This window comes from Balaenoptera borealis (assembly GCF_965194805.1).
Source record: "Balaenoptera borealis genome assembly, chromosome: 1".
Taxonomy (NCBI): Eukaryota; Metazoa; Chordata; class Mammalia; order Artiodactyla; family Balaenopteridae; genus Balaenoptera; species Balaenoptera borealis.
Genome location: NC_138860.1, coordinates 159,540,507 through 159,563,349, shown reverse-complemented (window position 1 = coordinate 159,563,349; position 22,843 = coordinate 159,540,507). Strand labels below are relative to the sequence as shown.

General features: G+C 36.5%; 1 protein-coding gene across 5 annotated transcripts in view; it reads left to right on the top strand.

Annotated features, from left to right (window-relative positions):
• The window catches only part of CCDC30 (coiled-coil domain containing 30), a 156,535-nt gene that overhangs the window by 260 nt on the left and 133,432 nt on the right, over positions 1 to 22,843 (top strand). For all 5 annotated transcript variants that reach the window (XM_082387700.1, XM_082387699.1, XM_082387698.1 and 2 more), the window contains exons 2-6: positions 2,069 to 2,189; positions 6,155 to 6,345; positions 13,542 to 13,631; positions 14,959 to 15,112; positions 19,761 to 19,832. In XM_082387700.1, the coding sequence (XP_082243826.1) occupies positions 2,069 to 2,189; positions 6,155 to 6,345; positions 13,542 to 13,631; positions 14,959 to 15,112; positions 19,761 to 19,832 (628 nt within the window). The remainder of the gene's footprint in view (positions 1 to 2,068; positions 2,190 to 6,154; positions 6,346 to 13,541; positions 13,632 to 14,958; positions 15,113 to 19,760; positions 19,833 to 22,843) is intronic.

Genomic DNA, 22,843 nt, shown 5'->3' with positions numbered 1-22,843 from the left:
CTGCACAGCGCAGCCAAAAAGAAAAGAAAAAAAGATGGTTGTGGTTTTGTTCATTGTCATTCATTATATTAACATATTAAAAACCAACATTTGAATATCACTGTGTAATTTGCAAAGCACTCACATGTACATTTTTTTTAAAATGAAATATATCAACAAGCTGTATTGGTTTCCAATAGAGTACATGTATAGGACATTGCCCAGAGATGACTAGTTGAATATCCAAATAGGTCTGCTCAAGCTGCTTTCATTATCTTGGTAAATTCATCCTTGTCTCAATAACCAACCCTCTAGCTGACTCTCCTGCTAGTAGGCTTAGAAACCTGATTAGTCCGCGTACTGTGAGTGGATCTGCTTCTCAAAGGTGACCTTGTATTGACCAAACTCACAGAGAAGTTTGTAGAAAAATAGATACCAGCTTTTTAGTTGACAGTAAGAAATATAACTGCCAAAGGAACCAGACACATATATCCTGTGACTGATGCCTTTTTTCCCTACAAGTACACTACATAGGAAGCCAAATTTTAATCAAATGTCTACTTGCTGAACAAATGATTCTAATTTTTTAGAGCACTAGCTAAGATAGCCAGATTTACACCATAAAGCTATCCATACCTGCCCTTATTTCTGGACCTGTTATATCCTAGAACCAGGGTACCTAGCCCTTAGATGAGCAGATAATGGCACCTTTTGACTCTTTAATCACTCTTTTTGATGTGTCCAGTACTGATCAACCTACTTTCTTACATATAAGCTACTTTCTTTAAATGAGTTAATAAAATTTTCTCAGGTTGCTTGCAGATCACTGTTGTGTTTTGACAGCTCAGCTCAGCTAACTTGTTGATTTTTAAATTTAACTCTTAGAGGGCAGTTTGATTTCCAAACTCTTAAAGAAGAGTACAGCTCCTTTAGAACAAAAGCAGGATAGCATAGTAGACCGTGAACTTTAACATTAGGCAGTTGGGGGTGAAAAATTGCCTTTGGCACTGACTCTTTGTGTAACCTTGGGCAAGTTACTCAGCTTCTTTAAGATTGAAATTCCTCTTCCGTAAGTTGAGAAGATAATAGCTCCTTCAAAAGGATTTGTGAGGTTTACACATATTAACGTGTATAAAACATTTCACATATGTACTTGGCACCCAGCAAGTATTCAATAAATTATAGCTGTTATTATTAGAAATAGGTAGTATTGTTCCTGCCATTTTAAAGAGGAGGAAACTGAAGCATACCAGGGAGTGATAAAGTTGGACTGCGGTTCTGTGTTCCTTCTACTATATCATTCAGCTTTTTGTTCATATTCTGAGCAGTTGTCCGAAAAAGGCTTCAACACAATTCAGCAAAATGCAGTTATTTTGGTAGTCTCCTTCTAAGTAATTTGGCATAGTAAGAGCTCAGGCTCTGGCTCTGGCCCACCTCAGTGTGAAGTCCGGCTCCTCCCTTTCTGCTTTGCTTGACAACGCAAGTCTGTCAGCCTCTCTCAGCCGCCCTCACCTATGAAGTGGGAGATAACAGTGTCATAGGGTTGTGGTGAAAACTCAATATTTGATGTCCTTAACAGTACCTGGAGCATATAGTTAGCTTTCAATCTATTATTATTAGCCACATAAAAGTGCCTTTTGTGAAGCTGTCATATTAATCAGAAACTATTTTTAAAGAATACCCAAGTTTATTTTAATACAAGCTCCTATTAGCATTTAAGACATCTTAATCATGAGTTTTGCTTAAGATATAAAATACTGTGTAGATACTTCTCTGTTCCTGAGTATCATGACCATATTTCCTAAACCATAGATAAGGAGACTTGATTTGAAACCTGATTTGTTAATGGAAAAAAATATCAGCGATTGTGACTGTCCCAGAAATTTGTGGTGATGTGTCATCCTATCTATGGGAAACAGTGTCTGATAACATATGACAGCTGGAAGGAAGTTTAGGGAGAGAGACCCACACTTAAGCAAAGTTGAATTTTCTGTTTATTTTTTAGATTATAAACATTGATAGTATGGTGATCTCTTAATGGTTCTTTCACTTCATAGACTTGTAAGAAAATGTATTATTTTCTTCTTAGGTGGAAAATTATGCAAACCGTGTCTGTAACTTACCAGAGGAAAAGGAAGCATTTTCTCATGGTTACGAAAAGGAAAGCAAGCAGCCTAGACATGAGTTTAAAGGGCTCCAACTCAAACCGGGTAATTTTTCCTTTTGTAAACATGTAAATTTTAATTTTTTCCCTAATTCTAATAATTAGCATGAGACAATTACAGAAAATTTGGGAAATGTGTAAAAGTAGAAGGAAGGAAAAAAAATTACTACATATCCTCCACCTCAAGAAAAGTACTTGTAGGGCTTCCCTGGTGGCGCAGTGGTTAAGAATCCGCCTGCCAATGCAGGGAACACGGGTTCGAGCCCTGGTCCAGGAAGGTCCCACATGCCGCGGAGCAACTAAGCCCGTGCGCCACAGCTACTGAGTCTGCGCTCTAGAGCCCGCGAGCCACAATTACTGAAGCTCACGTGCCTAGAGTCTGTACTCTGCAACAAGAGAGGCCACCACAATGAGAAGCCCATGCACCACAGCGAAGAATAGTCCCCGCTCTCGGCAACGAGAGAAAGCCCGCGCGCAGCAACGAAGACCCAACACAGCCAAAAGTAAATAAATAAATACATTTATTAAAAAAAAGAAAGAAAATTACTTGTAATGTTTTAGGTGTATTTTCTGCCTGTCTTTTTAAGGTATGCATTCTGAAATATTCTCAAATGTGTGTGAGAGAGTACAGAGTGGTGATTTTCTTTAATGTCGATTACAGCACTTACCACACTATGTCCTAACTACCTGAGTCAGCTCTTCTGGGGCAGAGATCTCATTCTAGTCTTCCTGGTTTCCGTGTTTTCAACAGCACTGGCCTCGTAAAGTACCTAGCGTGTTAAGGGCTCAGGAAATGCCCTTATTAAGTGCTCCAAAGCTACAAGGGAAGATAGAGATAGGACCCCTTTAGAATACTGTATTTGTTTAACTCCATAAATTAGATATTATTATGATATATGGTCAATGATTATTTACATTTGCCACACATTTATGATTTTCTTTGCTCAGCATTTTTCCTTGCATCTCAGATATCCCATTTGGGATCATTTTCCTTTTTTCATTTTAGAACTTCCTTTCATAATGGTCTGTTGATGGAAAGTTTTTCTGTATTTTGAATCTCAGGTGCAGAGAAAATTGAGCTAATCACAGGACATAATTCATATGTACTACACTCGGGTTTCATTTTTTTCCCCTTTTTTGTTATCCATTGGACAATTGAGTTTTCTTCTGCTGGTTTAAAAGCTTGCATTCTAGTTTTGTTCATATGGTGGTTGCATTTTAAGAGTTCTAAAAATTTCTTCTGACATTTTTAGTTATTCTCGGCAGCAGGGTTGTTCAGGGCTCTAATCTGCCATACTGTAGGAAGCAGAAGCTACTCTATGCCCTGCTCCTAACATAAATTAGCTCATGAAGGATTGGGAAGTAGGGGAGTGATGTCACTATAATGTGGAAGTTCACATGTAATTTTCCCCAGCATGTTAATGATTTGGGCCCACCAGCAAGCCTTGGAGTTTATACATAAAGCCCATTCATCCCATATTCCTCTTCTGGGCTGTTTCGCCACATGTTTTGTCTTGGAAGTGCCTATTGCAAAGATATTACTAATCTTTTGCATTTTGCTTTTGTTTCCAATTCTGCAGACTCAGCTCCTTCGTTAGCTCACCTTTACAGTAAACCTGATTTTTTAAAAGAAAACAGAGTCCTATATTCCTTTATTTTTTAGGAATTTGACACATCTGTTTAAATCTACCAGTATAATATTAGGATTGTCAGTGTTTTTTATAGCGCTCTAGCTACACAATGACAAAGGTTTTGAGCGCTCTATGCCAACCTTTTTTCCATAAGCTCCATTATTTTTAGTGAGCCGTTTTGCAAAATACAAGTTTGCTTGTTTGTTTTAGGAACACATACCTCAATCACATCAGAAATGCTTCTATAATTAAAGGGTGTCTTTTGAAGGTGGAGCTAACATAATTTGATAACGGATTTCATGTTGGGTGGGAGAAAAGGAGAGAAATCACTGGTGACCCAAAGCTTTTTGTCCTGAGCAGTTGAAATATTGGAGTTCCTAACTACTCAGATGGGGGATACCATGGGAGGTCCTATTTGGGGAAGACAGTAAAGAGTTTGCTTTTGGACATCTACATTGGATGTGAATATTAGACATCCAAGTGGAAAGGTCAAGTAGGCAATTTTGTATATGTTTGGAATGCATTGTGAACTAGAGATGTAAATTTGGGAGTCATCAGCATATAGCAAATACTTAAAGCCTTAGGACTGTAGGAGATAACCTAGGGAGTGAAAAGAAGAAGATTCAGAGCTGGGCCCTAGGTCATTCCAGTGTTTAGAGGTTGGAAAGGTAAGAAATCAGCAAAGGAGTCTGAGAAGGAGTGGCATGAAAGGTAGGAGGAAATCTAGCAGAGTGTGGTGTCCCAGAAGAGAAATGATGAAAGTGTTTTAAGAAAAGGAAGGGAACAATTGGGTCAAATACCATTGATAGGCTATGTGGAGTGAGGACAGGTAATTGACCATTGGATTTGGTCACATGGGGGTCATTGTGACTTTGAGGAGAGCTGTTTCTGTGGAGTGGTGGATATGAAAGCCATTGGAGTGAATTCAGGAAAGAATGGTAGGAGAAGGGGAGGGGACATGGCTATTTTTGATCCTTTCTTTTTTTTTTTTTTTGATCCTTTCTTGAAGTTGTGCTGCAAAGAGGAATGAACAAATGGTGGAGGAGCTGGAGGGCGTTATGAATTTGAAGGAAAACTTTTGTTGTTTTCATCACTGTTGTTTTTAATGGAAGATGTTATACCATGTCTCTAAGATGATTAGTTGGGAAGAAAGCTCCATGAGGCAATAGAGATAAGAGTCAACTGCAGGAGTTTTATCTTTGAGAGGAGAGGGAATGGGATCCAGTGCACAAGGTGGGGAGGGGGGCGGGGATGGTGCTGGCCTTAGGAGGCAAGAGTAGTTTGTTACATCTCACAGGAGGGAAGAGTACGGTGGAGCTGGCAGATTTGGTAGGGGAGCTTGTGGAAGCTCTCTTCAGAGAGCTTCTCTTTTCTCGGTGAAATAAGAAGTAGGGTATTCAGCTGAGAGTGAGGATGGGGAAGGAGGTATTAGAGATATGATGAGGGAGAGGGATGAAACAAGCAGGGGAATGTAGGAGGACTGCTGGGCAGCAGTAAGGGCTCACTTGAGGTTAGTAGTCGTGAGTTTGAAATGAAACCAGTCCGCACTGCCTGTGCAGTTTTCTGTAGCCACATCCAGCTTCTGGAGTGTGCTGGTGAAGAGCTGGATTTAAACAGGTTGGAGTTTTGTCACCAAGTATAATGGAAGGAAAGAGGGGCAAGAGAGTTGTGAATGTTTTCAAGGGAGTGATTGTAATGATGGGCTATAGAATCTAAGCTGGGTAAGAAAGTGAGAACAGGAATGGGATAAGGAACACTGAAAAGTGTTTCAAGTCAATGGATGATAGTTTCCAGTATGGTCAAAAATGATTGAAATTGAACTGCTAGTACATAAGAAGGGATGATTGTAGGATAAGATGTTTGAAACTGAAGCTAGGGAGAGGTTACAGAAACTATAGAGGCTAATGACCAGGTCTAGGGAATTACTGTGGAGTAGGTGGCTGAGGTGGGGTAGAGGACTAGATCTTTGGAAGTTAGCTGGTAAAGGAACTGAAAAGCCAGGGGGCTGGAATAATCATCTACCTGAATATTGAAATCATCGAGAATTTTGGCAGGATTAGTTGAGTGACTGTAGACAAGTTTCTTGGTTTCTTGGTGCCTGAGCCCTCATTTCTTAAAAGGGAAAATCATGGTTCGTACCTCACTGGGTTGTTGTAAGGATTAAATAAGATAGATTTATCTCAAATGCTTAGTACAATACCTGCCACATAGTAAGCACTCACTAAAACAACAATACACTTTAAAGTTATGCAAGAACAAATGTTAAACTTCTGCAAGTAGTAAGAATATCTACTGCTTTTGAGAACCTTTTCCCACTACTTTTTAGATATTTGCCTGCATTTCTTTTAACAATTTTGTTTCTGGTGTTTCTTCCTAACAGAAGTGCAAATAAAGGAGGTCGAAATGTTGTATGAAGAAGGCTTGTCTGAAATAGCTCTGAGCAGCCCTAGTGAACAGATTGCACACTTACTCATGGAAAGAAGTACACTCTTGAGGAAACTGGAACGAGGGGATCCCAAACCAGAATCACACAGATGTCTGAGCAGTAACCTACAGAAAGAATTTCCCCAGGTATTCAAAATTAACTGGGTAATTGAATAAGAGGCCGGCTAGTTGAAAAATGCATTTGCTCATTTAACCATTCATACATTAAACTATCAGGAAACCAGTTTTGATAGTGCTTAAGAATATAGGCTTTGGGGCTTCCCTGGTGGTGCAGTGGTTGAGAATCTGCCTGCCAGTGCAGGGGACACGGGTTCGAGCTGTGGTCTGGGAAGATCCCACATGCCACAGAGCAACTAGGCCCGTGAGCCACAACTACTGAGCCTGCGCACCTGGAGCTTGTGCTCCGCAACAAGAGAGGCCACGATAGTGAAAGGCCCGCGCACAGCGATGAAGAGTGGCCCCCGCTTGCCGCAACTAGAGAAAGCCCTCGCACAGAAACGAAGACCCAACACAACCTAAAAATAAATAAATAAATAAATAAATAAATAAATAATAAAAATAAAGGAATTCCTTTTAAAAAAAAAAAAAGAATATAGGCTTTGGGTTTAAATGGACCTCCTCTGCCACTTGTTAGCAGTATGTCCTTGAACAAGTTGCTTAACTTTTGTGAGCCTCAATTTCCTCATCTATAAAATCTGGGAGCAACTGAACTACTCCACAAGGTGATCATGAAAATGAAATAATATACGTAAAGCTCTAGAATAGTACCTCACATGTTAATTAGCATTATTGTTATTATTTATTGAGAACTTACCATGTGCCAGGCCTTGTGCTAGTGGATGTAGGAACAAAGTCAAATTAGAAATGATTTGGACTTGCAAGGAACTTACAAGCTAATGAAGGAAAGAAATAAACCAGTGGTTATAATTCAGTGTGGAAAGTTCTGTGATAAAGTGAAAACTCAGGGGAGGGGCTGAGTCAGGATGGGTAGAAAAGGCTTCCAGCAGAGGTAATGTTGAGTACCATTTTGAAAGCTGAGTAAGTGTTAGCTGGATGAAGAAGATGGGAAAGGCATTTCTGGCGGAGGAAACAATGTATAATACATACTGGTTCATGTGAGTCAATGCTGAGAAATGTGCCTGGGGATATTTTCAGAAACCACTTCATGGTGAGACTCATATGCTAAGCTAGAGAGTTTGGAATCAGCACCCAGCAGTGTTCCTGGAGCATACTGGAGGCATAAAAATATTTTGAATGTACAAATGACTAACTGTTATAGATGGTCTGGAGAGTCACTAAATGATTTTAAGAGGAGAGTAACATGATCTGATTTGTGTTTTAGAAAAATCACTCTGGTCACAGTAGAGGGGTGGATTGGATAGGGACCAGATTGGAAGCCGGGATTTCAGGGGATGTTAACTAATAATTAATTAAAGAATGAGAACCAAAAACAAGGCTCAGAGTGTAATACAGAAGGGAAGAAGGAGTTATGAAGGAGATGGGATCTATAAAACAAATTGGACACTGTGGAGGTGAAGTCTGGGTTGACCCTAAGGCTATCTACCCAGTCACTACTAAGTCATAGTTTTACCACTAATGGACAGAAAGAATTAAAACAGATACTACAAAGGGTTTTTGTTATTATAAAATGTAATTCATAAAATTTCTGTCACATTCCCAGTTATATTTTGTTTAAGCTAATGTTGTAATTTACCTGAGCATAAAGTAATCAATAGAGTCACTTTTTTGTAGAAATTGACAAGCCGATTCAAAAATTGATAAGGAAATACAAAGGAACTAGAATAGCCAAAACAACTTTGAAAAAGAAGAACTAGTTGGAAGATACACACTTCCTGCTTTCAAGACTTACCACAAAACTGCAGTAATCAAGAAAGTGCAGTATTGGTATAAAGGCAGATATATAGATCAATGGAACAGAATAAAGAGTCTAGAAATAGACCCACACCTACATGGTAAATTGATTTTCAGCACAGGTGCCAAGGTAATTTAATGGGGAAAAGATATACTTTTCAACAAACAATGCTGGCACAATTGGATAGACATATGCAAAAAAACAAAAAACAAAAACAAAACCCTCAACCCTATTGAGGTTCCCTTCCCCACTGGTAAAGGAGGGAGTCCCTACCCTAAAATAAATACTATGAGATAGCCAAATACATGACACCCAACGTTGAACAGAGATGTGATTGATAGTTTATTAGTCAGATAGACTCACAGCCCAGGGAGGACACTGCCTGTCATGCAGAGCCACAGGGGTTGTACTCAGGAATGGAGTGAACTCACAGGGGCCATGGGAGACAGACTTTGTAGTACCAATAGGATGAGGTGCCCCCTAGTTCCCATGGGAGGATACGACTGGCTTGTTTAAAAAATTCCATGGGTTGCCAGTGAAATGGCAGCCATTAGGCTGAGGACTGGATAAAATATACCTGTTCTGGCTGATAAGGGCACTAGCTGGGTGGGGAATGTTTCCCGTTGGATGGGGGCATATCTGGCAAAAGCAGGGGAATTCATGCTTAGGCTTTTGGTGCACTGTGAGTTACAAGGGCGTCAAGGTAACACATGAAATTTTAGCCCTTACAATACATTTATCCTATATCATATACAAAAATTAACTCAAAATGGTTCATTGATCATGTAGGAGATAAAATTTACAGAAGAAAATCTCAGTGACCTTGGGTTTGGCAAGATTTTTATAAGACAGGAAAAGCACAGAGTATAAAAGAAAAAAAATTGGACTTCATAAAAATTCAGAACAGTTGCTCTTCAAAAGACAAAAGTAAAAGAGCAAGCCACAGACTGGGAGATAATTTTTTTAAAAATATATCCAACAGAAGCTTTGTATCTAAATATATAAATAAATCTTATAACTCAATAATAATAACACATACAACCCAACTAAAAACTGGTCAAAAGACTTAAAAAGTGACTGCACTGAAGAAGATATACAAATGGTAAATAAACACATGAAAAGATGCTTAACTTCATTTATTATTAGGAAAACACAGAAATTACAATGAAGTAATTTATTATCAGGTAACTATTAATGTATCAATGAATGGCTAAAATTTAAGACTAACCATATCGAGTGTTGATGACAATGTGGAGCAACTGGAATTCCCTTATCCTACTGATGGGAATATAAAATGATACAACCACTTTTGGAAACTAGTTTAGCATTGCCTTAAAAAGTCAAACATATACTTGTCACATAACCCTGCCATTCCACTCCTAGGAATATACCCAAGAGAAATGAAAGAATGTGCCCACATAAAGACATACATGTTACAGCAACTTTAATTGTAGTAGCCCTAAACTAGAATCAACTCAAATGTTCATCAAAAGGTAAATGTATAGATCCATAGAATGGAATATTACTTGGTAATTAAAAAGAATAAATATACAACAAAACAGATAAATTTCAAAATAATAATCTAAGTGAAATAAGCCAGACCAAAAAGAGTACATAGTCTATGATTCCATTTGTATAAAATAGTAGAAAATGCAAACTAATATATAGTAACAGAAACAGATCAGTGGTTGCCTGGGGTCAGTGTTATGGGAGGAATGAATTATAAGGAAGTGTAGGAAACTTTTAAGGGTGATGAATATTTTCATTATCTTGATTGTGGTATTGGTTTCATGGATGGATACATGTAAAAAAATATGTACACTGTAAATATGTGCAGTTATTATATATCAGTTATACCTTTAAAAAGATTTTTTAAAAAGATTTTTCAAAGATCTTATTATGAAATGTAACTTGTAAAAATTTCATTGCCTCCCAAGGTGTGTGTTTGTGTGTATATATATATATATTTTTTTTTAATTAATTAATTAATTTATTATTTTTGGCTGAGTTGGGTCTTCATCGCTGCACGCGGGCTTTCTCTAGTTGCGGCGAGCGGGGGCTACTCTGCGTTGTGGTGTGCGGGCTTCTCATTGCGGTGGCTTCTCTTGTTAAGGAGCAGAGGCTCTAGGGGTATGGGCTTCAGTAATTGTGGCACATGGGCTTCATTGCTCCATGGCATGTGGGATCTTCCTGGACCAGGCCTCGAACCTGTGTCCCCTGCATTGGCAGGCGTATTCTTAGCCACTGTGCCATCAGGGAAGTCCCCCTAGGTATATTTTAATAGGCCAATACTGAATCAACCTGTGCCTAAAGTAGACGAGAGAGTCATTCTAACCAAAGTGAGGCCACATAAAGTAACACGGAAGTTGAAGAATTTTGCAAGGCCTGATCTATAGACTAATTACATTTTACCTAACATTTGTTTTTTGTTGGTTTTCTGACTTAATACAGGCACATAGTAGAAACAGATTCAAGCAGTATAAAATTGAATGAAAAATGAGTTTTCTCACCCCAAATCCTCAGGTCCATACTCCTAAACTACCACTGCTGACAATTTTTTATTTATCTTTCCAGAAAATTTTCATCCTCTTAAAATACAAATTATGTTCCATTGTGCATATTGTTTTCACTTTCTGTATTAGTGTATATAGATTTGCCTTAGTCTGTTTGACAACATATATTCTTTTGAATGGATGTATCAAAATTTATTTAACCACTTTATTGTTGCATGGGGTAGAGGACAAAGGGATGACATTTAATGCCAAGAATAATCAAAGATTTAAAAAAAAACATTTTATTGTGGAATATAACAGCATATATGCAGAAAAATGATAAAACTTAAAAAATACAGTTTGACAAATAGTTATGGAACAAACACCCATGTAACCACTGGTCCTGTGAGGAATACAACATTGCCAACTTCGTAGAAGCTTCCTTTTCTGATCACAACCCCCTTCCTCCCCACAAAGGTGTGCATCCCTAAATAATATATATAGTAGTTTAGTTTTGTCTGTTTTTGAACATTACACACAAGGAATCAACTTTGGGAACTGCTTTTTCGTAAAACATTATGTTTGTATTATTTATTTTTAATTAGCTTGTCATTACTATATATCATTCCGTTGTGTGAATATATGGCATGAGACTATCCATTCTAAGTTGTTTTGGGTTGTTTCCAATTTATATCTATTATGAATGTAATATAATCTGTCAGTTATGCTGCTATGAATATTCTTATATATGTGCATGCACTTGTGTAGGGTATATACCTAGGAGTAGACTTAGGGAGTTATAGAGTAGGTAGATCTTCAGCTTTACCAGATAATGTCAAACTGTCTCCTTAAGTAGTGGTACCAATTTATACTGGCACCAATAAATAGTGTTTGAGAGTGCCTTTGTTCCTCATCAACACTTGATGTTGTCAGACTTTTAAATTTTTGCTAAACTACTGGGTGCATAATGATATCTCATGTTGGTTTTAATTAGCATTTCCCTGATTACTAGTGAACTTAGTATGATTATCTGTCATTTGGATTTCCCATTTTATTAGTGTTTATTCAGGTCTTTTGTCCATTTAAAAACTGAGTTGTCTTTTTCTTACTGATTTATAGGAATTCTCTATGTTCTGGTTTCAAGTCTATTGGTTATATGTATCACAAATACTTTTTTCCCACTTTGTGGTTTGTCTTTTTAATGTTCTTAACAGTGTCTTTTAATGAATGGAAGTTCTTAAATTCAATGTAGTTCAATTTATCAATCATTTGTCTTATGGTTAGTGTTTTTCTGTCTTGTTTAAGAAATCCTTGCTTTCTGGGATTTTGATTTTTGCTTTTATTGAATCTATAAATCAATTTAAGAGGAATTGACTATCTTAAATTATTGATATCATTTGTGATCATGGACTATCTCTCCATTTATTTTTTAATGTATATAAATAAAGTTTTATAATTTTCCCCACAAAATCTTGCACATTTTTTTAATATTTATTGCTAGGTACTTCATATTTTTGGGTGCTATTAATATTAAATGCTATATTTATTAAGAATTTAATTTTCTAATGATTGCTAGTATTAAAAGTATAATTATTTTTATATACTGACTATACCTACCAATGTTACTAAAATTTCTCATTTATCTTAATAATTTATTTGAAGATTTAAAATTTTTTCTACCTGTACAGTCCTATCTGGGAATAATGATACTTTTGTTTCTTCCTTTCCAATTTGATTCCTTTTAATTCTTTTATTTACCTTACTATACTGGCTAGGATCTCTAGTATTATCTTGAATAGGAGACATACTTGTCTAGTTAATGATATTAGAGAAAAAGTATTCAGTGGTATGATGTTTGATTAAGGGTTGGGTTTTTTTTAATGATACCCTTTGTCAGGTTAAGAAAGTTCTCTTTTATTCCTAGTTTGTTAAGAGCTTTTATTAGGAATTAATGTTGAGTTTATAAAATGTTTTTCTATAGCCATTGAGATAATGAAGTAATTTAGAACTTTCATCTGTTAATGTGAGAATTTCATTGATTAATTTTTCTAATGTTAAACCTATCTTGCGTTCCTGGGATAAATCCAACTTGCTCATGATTTGTTATCCTTTCTAAATATTATAGATTCAGTTTGATAAATTTTTGTTTAAGTTTTTGCATCTATGTTTATGAGTGAGGTTGCCCTGTGATTTTTCTTTTTGTATTATCGTTGTCAGGTTTTAATATCAAGGTCTGGCTAGCCAGTGTTAGCCAACCTTTTTTTCATTATTGCCTACATAATGACGCTTTTTAAAGTTATTTTGGTTTTGTTTGTTTGTTTAATTTATTTTATTTTTGGCTGCATTGGGGCTTCGTTGCTGTACTTGGGCTTTTCTCTAGTTGCGGCAATTGGGGGCTACTCTTTGTTGCAGTGCACAGGCTTCTCATTGTGGTGGCTTCTCTTGTTGCGAAGCACGGGCTCTAGGCACACAGGCTCAGTAGTTGTGGCTTGTGGGCTCTAGAGAGCAGGCTCAGTAGTTGTGGCACACGGGCTTATTTGCTCCACGGCATGTGGGATCTTCCCAGACCGGGGCTCGAACCTGTGTCCCCTGCATTGGCAGGCAGATTCTTAACCACTACGCCACCAGGGAAACCCAATAATGACACTTCTTAAATAATTTTTTCTATCACTCTCCCATGAAATTTTAATGGCGCTGATATAAAGTAATTCTATTTATGTACTGTAGGCATCTGCACTTTGTACTTAAAAGGGTAAGATTTTTTTCCCCCCCTAGAAATCAGTTTGCACTCCCTTGGGGGCAATATTGTCTCATTGAGAATGCATGGTCTCGCCTCATAAAATGGATGGGACTGTGCTCCCTCTTTTTTTACGTGGTTATTTTTTAAAATTTAAATGACATTTTTATTCATGAAGCTGATTGATGTAATTTTCATTCACCTCTTAATATTTACTTAGGAGAAATTTGAACAAACTCACCAGCCTCTGCAAAGGGAACATCAGAAACATCAAGAACTTGTGCATCAGTCTACAAAAAGTCTGAGTGAGGTAAGAAAAAATTACAATCTTTTACTTAATAACAGTAGCTAGTTACAAGTTAGCTTTTACCTTGGAAGTATTTTGTTTGAATATATTAAAATGTACAAATCCATGCTGTAAAAGATATCAGATGTGCATAAGAATATTATAAACACATCACAAAAATTTGGGAAGAAGAAAAAAGTCAATCACCCATTTAACACAATAGCTGATTTTTATTGAATGTATCAAAACTTAAACAATCGATGTGTGTTATGTCCTTTGAAAAATCACCTTGGGACAGTACACACTTCTTCCCAAATATGTTTGGAGCTTCTTCTGGGGGGGAGTCCTTTAGACTGTATATAGCACATTATTTTACATATAATTAATTCTCTTTGTGGAGATTATTTTTTGATCTGGGGAAATGTTATTAAGAGCTGAATCCAGTGAATAAAGCATATACAGAGAATTTAACAATGGGAAGTAACCCAAGATAAATATATATGGATGAAACTGTATATCCATCATAGTATTATTTTCAATAGCAAAAATTGGAAACTACCAAAATGTTGAAATGATTATATAAATTATGCTGCACCCACTGGAACATTATATAGCCTTTAAAAATAATCATTACAAAATCTGTACAGCAATATAGAAAAATGTTCCTCGTATAATGTTAAATGAAAAAGCCAGACAGAAACATGTATATAGATTGGGATTAAGACTATGTAAAAAATGTACGTAAATAAAAAATACTGCAAGGAAATATACCAGTAAGCTAAAAATAGTTTTGTTATGTAGATGGTATTGGTTATTTTCTTATTTTTTAGAAAAATTTGTGTAATGATTATATTCATATAAAATAAATACATATCTTGGGGATCAAAAGCAAAATATCATTGAGGTTGAATTTCTTACTTAGTTTTTAAAATGCTTTGAAAGTAATTGTAGGAAAGGAGCTCTAAACATGATTTGAGCCTTAATTGTGTACATACCTTGAAATTAAATGAAATACCTTATGTAAAGGCATTTTATAAACTGTATTTAATTACCATATAAATGAGTATTTTCACTCTCTTTGGCCAGATGATAATTTTTATGATTAAATTTCTATTATATAACCATAATCTCTTAGATATGTTAGGTTTGCACCTTGTGAAATTGCATGTTTATAGGTTAAAAACAATCAAATATCACCAATTTTCTATGGTTCAACCTAATAAAAGAAATGCACATAAATATTCTGTTTGCTACTCTTCTTTATTGGCTTTCAAACATTTATAGGTAATAGCACGATATCATAAGGGTATATTTACTTTTTGGCGTACTACTAACAATGGTTTTATTTCAGTCCCATAATGAAGACCCAGAAAAAGGTAAAATATCACAAAACTGCAGAGAGAGAGATATGGAACAAGTAACAAGGAGGTTAGGGATGGCCCATGAAGAGATCCGAAGGCTCACTGATGAACTGCAAGGGAAGGAGAAAGAACAGAGTAAATTAGGTAAGCTGTGGTTACAGATGAACATGTCTAACAATGTTTTAAGTGTAATGATCCTACTCAGGTTGGAACACGAGAACACTGAGAAAAAAATCTTTTAAGATAAACACATAAATGTCTGATATACAGCCTCATTTTCTACAGTGTCCAGAAATTTTTATTGAAGCATAGCATAACATACCTACCAAAAAGTGTACAACTCCAATATTTACACTACCCAGTGCAAGAACTTTTCAGCACTCTAGAAGCCCTGTTTCATCTTCCTATGTCTACATATTCTCTCTTCCCCAAAAGTAATGACTTTCCTAACTTTTAAGGTTATTTCTGAGTTTTGACTATAGGGAGTATGCATCCTTTAGTTTGTTTCTTTCGTTCAATCTTAAGTTTGTGAGATTCATTTACATTGTTGCATGTAGCAGTAGTTTGTTCACTTTTGTTGTTTGTACTCTAGTATTCCATTGAATAAGCCTACTCAATGTATTCTATTTATCCATTCTACTGATGATGGACATTCATGTTTCCAGTTGTGCTCTATTATGAATTGTGCTGCTATGAATATTCTTGTGCTTATCTATACATCTCTGATCATGATATTCCTAAGAGTAGAATTATTAGATCAAAGGGTTACAGGTTTGTTCTACTTTGGTAGATACTGCCATACTGTCTTCCAAATAGTTGTATTAATTTAAGGTCACCTCGGTTGTGTATGGGATTGTGGTTGCTTCATATTCTTTGTCAATACTCAGTATTGTCAGTCTTATTAATTTTACCTTTTCTGATGAGTATGTACTAGTATTTAATTGTGGCTTTACTTTGCATTTCCCTGACAGCTAACGATGTTGAAAATCCTTTAATATGTTTGTTGTTGTTGTTAGTGCTCATTTAGATATACTATTTTGTGAAGTTCCTGCTCAAGTCTTGCACATATTTTTCTATTGGGTTGTATCTTCATGATTTGTAGGAGTTTATTAATTTGTAGGAGTTTTCTGTATATTCTGGATATGAGCCTTTTGTTGGATATAAATGTCATGTTGAGTTTTTTTGCCATATAGAAATGCTAATATTTATCAAGTCAGATTTAACCAAGTTATTCTTTATGGCTTCTGGGTTTTCATGTGTAAAGCCTTTTCTGTATCACTACAAGGTTATTGAAAATGTTCTCCTCTGGTGTTTTTTTTTCTTTTAGTGCTTTTATGGATTTATTATTTATATTTCAATCTTTGCTTTATCTATAATTTATTTTAGTATGAAGTTTAAATTTTTTAAATGATTTCCTCTCTATATAATTTGCAATAATTAAAGAAATTAGACTGATTCTTTTTCATGCAGTATATATGTTACTTTAGGATCATATCTTAAAAATGTTAAATGTATAAAACAATAATGATTCTGCCAAATTGATTGTGGAATTAAAAACAAAGAATATCAGGAGGGTTGAGATTTTGTCAAGAATGCATTTTAAACAGTGAACACAAATGACCTTTTCAGAATGATGGAAAATTGGGCTAACGGGTACACAATTGCATATATTTGTCAAAATTCATCAAATTACTTAAAAGGATGAATTTTACTATATGCAAAGTATATCTCAATAAACCCAATTAGAAAAAAAAAGAAATTTGGCCACGTGAGTCTGATGAGAAGCAGTCTGCTACTTGCAATACAGAAGGACAAAGGAGAAAGCAGGACCCCTGTTATGTTTAGTTACATTTGGATGCAGCAGAACACAATCACATAGCACCCTGTTCCATCAGCACTTGGTTGCTCTGGTGGATCCTAAACTATTAATTGAAAACTGTCTGCACAGTGAGTATCCCCAGGGGACTGCTGGGAAGCTGAGTTAGCAAGTCCTTTTAAAATATCATATGTAGTGTCATTGTGGGCCTTACGTGTTACTTCTTGAATCATCCATCAATTTATAGCCAGAATTTATTCCTAGGTACATGTGTTACATGATAGTGTTTCCCAAGTGTTAGCCTATTTCTTTCAACAAACTGACTCTTTTAAATGAAGGACTTTATTTTAGTTTATTTTCTAGCTCTCTTTATATCACACCCCAAAATTTGGATGGGAATGAAAAATTTTGGCCAATAATAAAAAGTTTTCAATAATAAAAAAGAATACATGCCAAATATTTATTTATTCTTTAATAAATAAATTACAAGAAAAAGATGAATTTTTAAAGGTTTGAAGGAATTATTAACCAAATATAACGTGTGGCCTTTACTGGATTCTGATTCAAACAGATTTTTTAACATTTATGAAACAGTTGGAAGTTTGAATGCTAATTGGCTATTTGTATTAAGGAATTCTTGTTAAATTTCCTTAATCACACATAATGGTATTGAATTTATATTTTAAAAGAGTCCTTATCTTTTAGAGATACATAGTGAAATATTTATAGATGAATGATATGATGTCTGGGAGATGCTTCAAAATAATACAGGCCCCTACCTCACACCTACACAAAAATTAACTCAAAATGGACCACAGAACTAAATGTAAGAGTTAAAATTATAAAATACTTAGAAGAAAACACAGGAGTAAATGCTTATGATCTGGAGTTAGGCAATCATATGTTAGATGTAACACCAAGAGCAAAAGTGATAAGAGAAAACCTAATAAATTGTACTTACTCAAAGTTTAAAATTTCTGTACTTCAAAAGATACTAACAAGAAAGTGAAAAGACAAACCACAGACTGAGAGAAATATTTGCAAATTATGTGTTTGATGTGGGACTCATACCCAGAATATATGAAGAATTCTCACATATTCTTTTATATTACTATAAAAAGACAGCCCAATTTTAAAATAAACAAAATAAAATTTGAGTAGACATTTCTTTAGAGAAGGTATATGAATGGCCAATAGGCACATGAAAAGATGCTCAACATCATTGGTCATTAGGGAAGTGCAAATTAAAACAATGAGATCCCTCTTCACACCCTCTAGAATGGCTATAATAAAAAAGACAATGACAAGTGTTGGCAAGGATGTGTAGAAATTGCAACATTGCTGATGGGATTGTAAAATGATGCAGCCACTTTGGAAAACAATTTGGCAGTTTCTCAAGGTGTTAAATGTAAAATTATCATGTGACCCAGCAATTCTACTCCTGCGTGACCCAGGAGAAATGAAGACGTATGTCCACTCAAAAACTTGTATGAGAAATTAACACAACATTGTAAGTCAACTACACTTCAATAAAATAAATTTAAAAAAAAACTTGTATGTGAATGTTCAGAACACTATTATTTACAGTAGCCAAAACATAGAAACAACTCAAACGTCTGTCATTTGGTGAGTAGATAGACAAAACGTGGTATATCCATCCTGTGCAGAAAATAGTTAACATAGAAAACCTGCTAGGGGGAAGCTGCTGCATAGCACAGGGAGATCAGCTAGATGCTCTGTGATGACCTAGAGGGGTGGGATAGGGAGGGTAGGAGGGAGGCTCAAGAGGGAGGAGATATGGGGATACATGTATCCATATAGCTGATTCACTTTGTTATACAGCAGAAACTGACACAACATTGTAAAGCAATTATACTCCAATAAAGATGTAAAAAAAAAAGAAGAAGAAGACCTCACACTGCTGTCCTTAGAAAGTCCTGCTTGTCAGGTTAGCCCTTGGCTAGCATCTGGAAACTTGCATTTGGGGAAGGTTCCCACCATTCCCCAATTTGTAATAGTGGCTCACTGTGCTTGACCTCTTTGTACAAACAATGTGATTTATGCTGAAAACCTGCTTTCCTTCTAAGAGTCTGGGATTTTGATGTGTCCTAGGCAGAAGGTGGTGTCTATGTCACCAGCCCCCAATAAATACATTGGCCACCGAGTCTGTAATGAATTTTCCTGGTAGACGACATTTCACACGAATTGTCAATTCGTTGCTGGAGAAATTAAGCACATCCTGTGTGACTCCGCTGGGAGAAGACTCTTGAAAGCTTGTGCCTGATTTCCTCGTGCACCTTTTCTGTGTGATTGGGAATGATCTCATACAAGATTCATGTTAGTGTCTTACTTCTGGGAGATTCCTCAACTTGCCGTTATTGGAGGCCTATCAGCCATACCATTGGTGATGAGTAGACCACAGGAGGCAAAGTGATAAAACCTGGGTTAGAGAACCCAAATCCAAAAGACTCCAATGCCCCATATACTTTCCTTACGCCCTTCTGCTCTCCTCATAAAATTCTTGAATAGTACCAAAAGCTATTTCCTGAAATTTTGCTATTTTGATATTTCTAGAAACTACTGGCAAAATTCTAAATATTATTAATTGCAGGAATTAATTTTAAGTATTTCTGTGTGTAATTTCTTTTTACTAAACTGGTAGTACCATGCTTGAAAACTTTCAGCTGTTCCTGTTGTTTACAGTAGTCCAAACTCTTCAGCATAGAATCTGGTTAGGGAAACAGGGAAAGATTACAAGATCAGATGATATCAAGGACAGGGATAAATATAAGGTGTAGTAGGAATATTAAGAGGGGAATCTGGAAAAGTTTCCGGGAGGAGGTGACATTTATGCAGAAAGTCAGGGGAAAGCCATCAGAAAGAAAGTGTTCCAAAGAGAAATAGTCGTTTCAAATTTGATTATTATACTAATCAGTTGCTCCATACACAAATATTTTGTTCTTTTTTTTCTTTTAGATTCTGCACTTGAGAAGTCTCAACTAGAAATTGAGAAATTGAAAGAAAATTTGATAAAGCTAAAAGAAAATGGTGAGTCATTTTAGCAGCTATAATAATATTTAATAATAAAATATTAAACAATAATATAATTTACGTTAAGTAATATTTTTAAATAATATTACTTAATAAATATAATAATATTACTACTACTGCTATTGAGGCAGGAGATAGATTGGCCCCAGGCTGAACAGTTGGAGTTCGTCCCCTGCGGACAGATACTTCAAAATAGCAGGAGGAAGGAGAAGCTAAGACCTGCCCAGACAAAAGATAAAAGACCACATATTCCTTTCTCGAAGGAGGAGACCTTCCTGACTACACACGTGCAGAAAGGATCCTTGAAGGTCGAAAAGGGAGGGGGCGCCACCCCATAGTAGGTGATGTCAGGCTACCCATAGGCCTCTTCGCTAGAATCCATCTTGGCTAAGAGATGTGCGCGCACACGTGGGAGGACCCTGAGATATACCAAATACAGGCTCAGACCAGGCAAAGCAAGATGATTGGCCAAGGAAACCTGGAAGAAATGCCCCATAAAAGTGAATCAAACTACCACGAGGGTGCAACTGTCTCTCTGAGCCCCCCTGTGTGTCTATCCACAGGTACCCTTTTTCCTCCTAATAAACACTTTACTTGTTTCACTACTTTCTGTCTTTGTGGGAATTCATTTCTGCAGAGCTGTACGGGCCAGGGCTTTGTCACTGGCCACTGGTCTAGTGGCTAGGATTCAGCACTCTCACTGTCGCAGCATGCTTTAATCTCTGGCTGGGAACCAAAATCCTCCTTCAAGCCGCTGCAGACCGAGGCCACCCTAGATCACTATTATTACTATTTCTACTGCTATTACTATTACTACCACTTGTTGCTTACTAACAGGTACTCTGTCAGGCATTTTATTTTATTTATTTATTTAAAAAAAAATTTTTTTTAACAACTTTTTTTTTTTTTTTAAGGTCCACCTTGACAGGTGGACACAGTCAGCAGCTTCTTTCTATTTATTTATTTATTTATTTATTTATTTATTTATGGCTGTGTTGGGTCTTCGTTTCTGTGCGAGGGCTTTCTCTAGTTGCGGCAAGTGGGGGCCACTCTTCATCGCGGTGCGCGGACCTTTCACTGTCGCGGCCTCTCTTGTTGCGGAGCACAGGCTCAGTAGTTGTGTCTCACAGGCCTAGTCGCTCCGCGGCATATGGGATCTTCCCAGACCAGGACTCGAACCCGTGTCCCCTGCATTGGCAGGCAGATTCTCAACCACTGCGCCACCAGGGAAGCCCTAACATCTTTATTGGAGTATAATTGCTTTACAATGGTGTGTTAGTTTCTGCTTTATAACAAAGTGAATCAGTTATACATATACATATGTCCCCATATCTCTTCCCTCTTGCATCTCCCTCCCTCCCACCCTCCCTATCCCACCCCTCTAGGTGGTCACAAAGCACCCAGCTGATCTCCCTGTGCTATGCAGCTGCTTCCCACTAGCTATCTATTTTGCGTTTGGTAGTGTATATATGTTTATGCCACTCTCTCACTTTGTCCCACCTTACCCTTCCCCCTCACCGTATCCTCAAGTCCGTTCTCTAGTAGGTCTGCCTCTTTATTCCCATCTTGCCCCTAGGTTCTTCATGACCTTTTTATTTTTATTTTTTGATTCCATATATATGTGTTAGCATATGGTATTTGTTTTTCTCTTTCTGACTTACTTCACTCTGTATGACGGTCTCTAGGTCCATCCACCTCATTACAAATAACTCAATTTCGTTTCTTTTTACGGCTGAGTAATATTCCATTGTATATATGTGCCACATCTTCTTTATCCATTCATCTGTTGATGGACAGTTAGGTTGCTTCCATGTCCTGGCTATTGTAAATAGAGCTGCAATGAACATTTTGGTACATGACTCTTTTTGAATTATGGTTTTCTCAGGGTATATGCCCAGTAGTGGGATTGCTGGGTCGTATGGTAGTTCTATTTTTAGTTGTTTAAGGAACCTCCATACTGTTCTCCATAGTGGCTGTGTCAATTTACATTCCCCCCAACAGTGCAAGAGGGTTCCCTTTTCTGCACACCCTCTCCAGCATTTATTGTTTGTAGATTTTTTGATGATGGCCATTCTGACCGGAGTGAGATGATATCTCATTGTAGTTTTGATTTGCATTTCTCTAATGATTAATGATTTTGAGATTTCTTTCATGTGTTTGTTGGCAATCTGTATATCTTCTTTGGAGAAATGTCTATTTAGGTCTTCTGCCCATTTTTGGATTGGGTTGTTTGTTTTTTTGATTTTGAGCTGAATGAGCTGCTTGTAAATCTTGGAGATTAATCCTTTGTCAGTTGCTTCATTTGCAAATATTTTCTCCCATTCTGAGGGTTGTCTTTTGGTCTTGTTTATGGTTTCCTTTGCTGTGCAAAAGCTTTTAAGTTTCATTAGGTCTCATTTGTTTATTTTTGTTTTTATTTCCATTTCTCTAGGAGGTGGGTCAAAAAGGATCTTGCTGTGATTTATGTCATACAGTGTTCTGCCTATGTTTTCCTCTAAGAGTTTGATAGTGTCTAACCTTACATTTAGGTCTTTAATCCATTCTGAGTTTATTTTTGTGTATGGTGTTAGGGAGTGTTCTAATTTCATACTTTTACATGTATCTGTCCAGTTTTCCCAGCACCACTTATTGAAGAGGCTGTCTTTTTTCCACTGTATATTCTTGCCTTCTTTATCAAAGATAAGGTGACCATATGTATGTGGGTTTATCTCTAGGCTTTCTATCCTGTTCCATTGATTTATATTTCTGTTTTTGTGCCAGTACCATACTGTCTTGATTACTGTAGCTTTGTAGTATCGTCTGAAGTCAGGAAGCCTGATTCCTCCAGCTCCATTTTTCTTTCTCAAGATTGCTTTGGCTGTTCGGGGTCTTTTGTGTTTCCATACAAATTGTGAAATTTTTTGTTCTCATTCTGTGAAAAATGCCAGTGGTAGTTTGATAGGAATTGCATTGAATCTGTAGATTGCTTTGGATAGTAGAGTCATTTTCACAATGTTGATTCTTCCAAT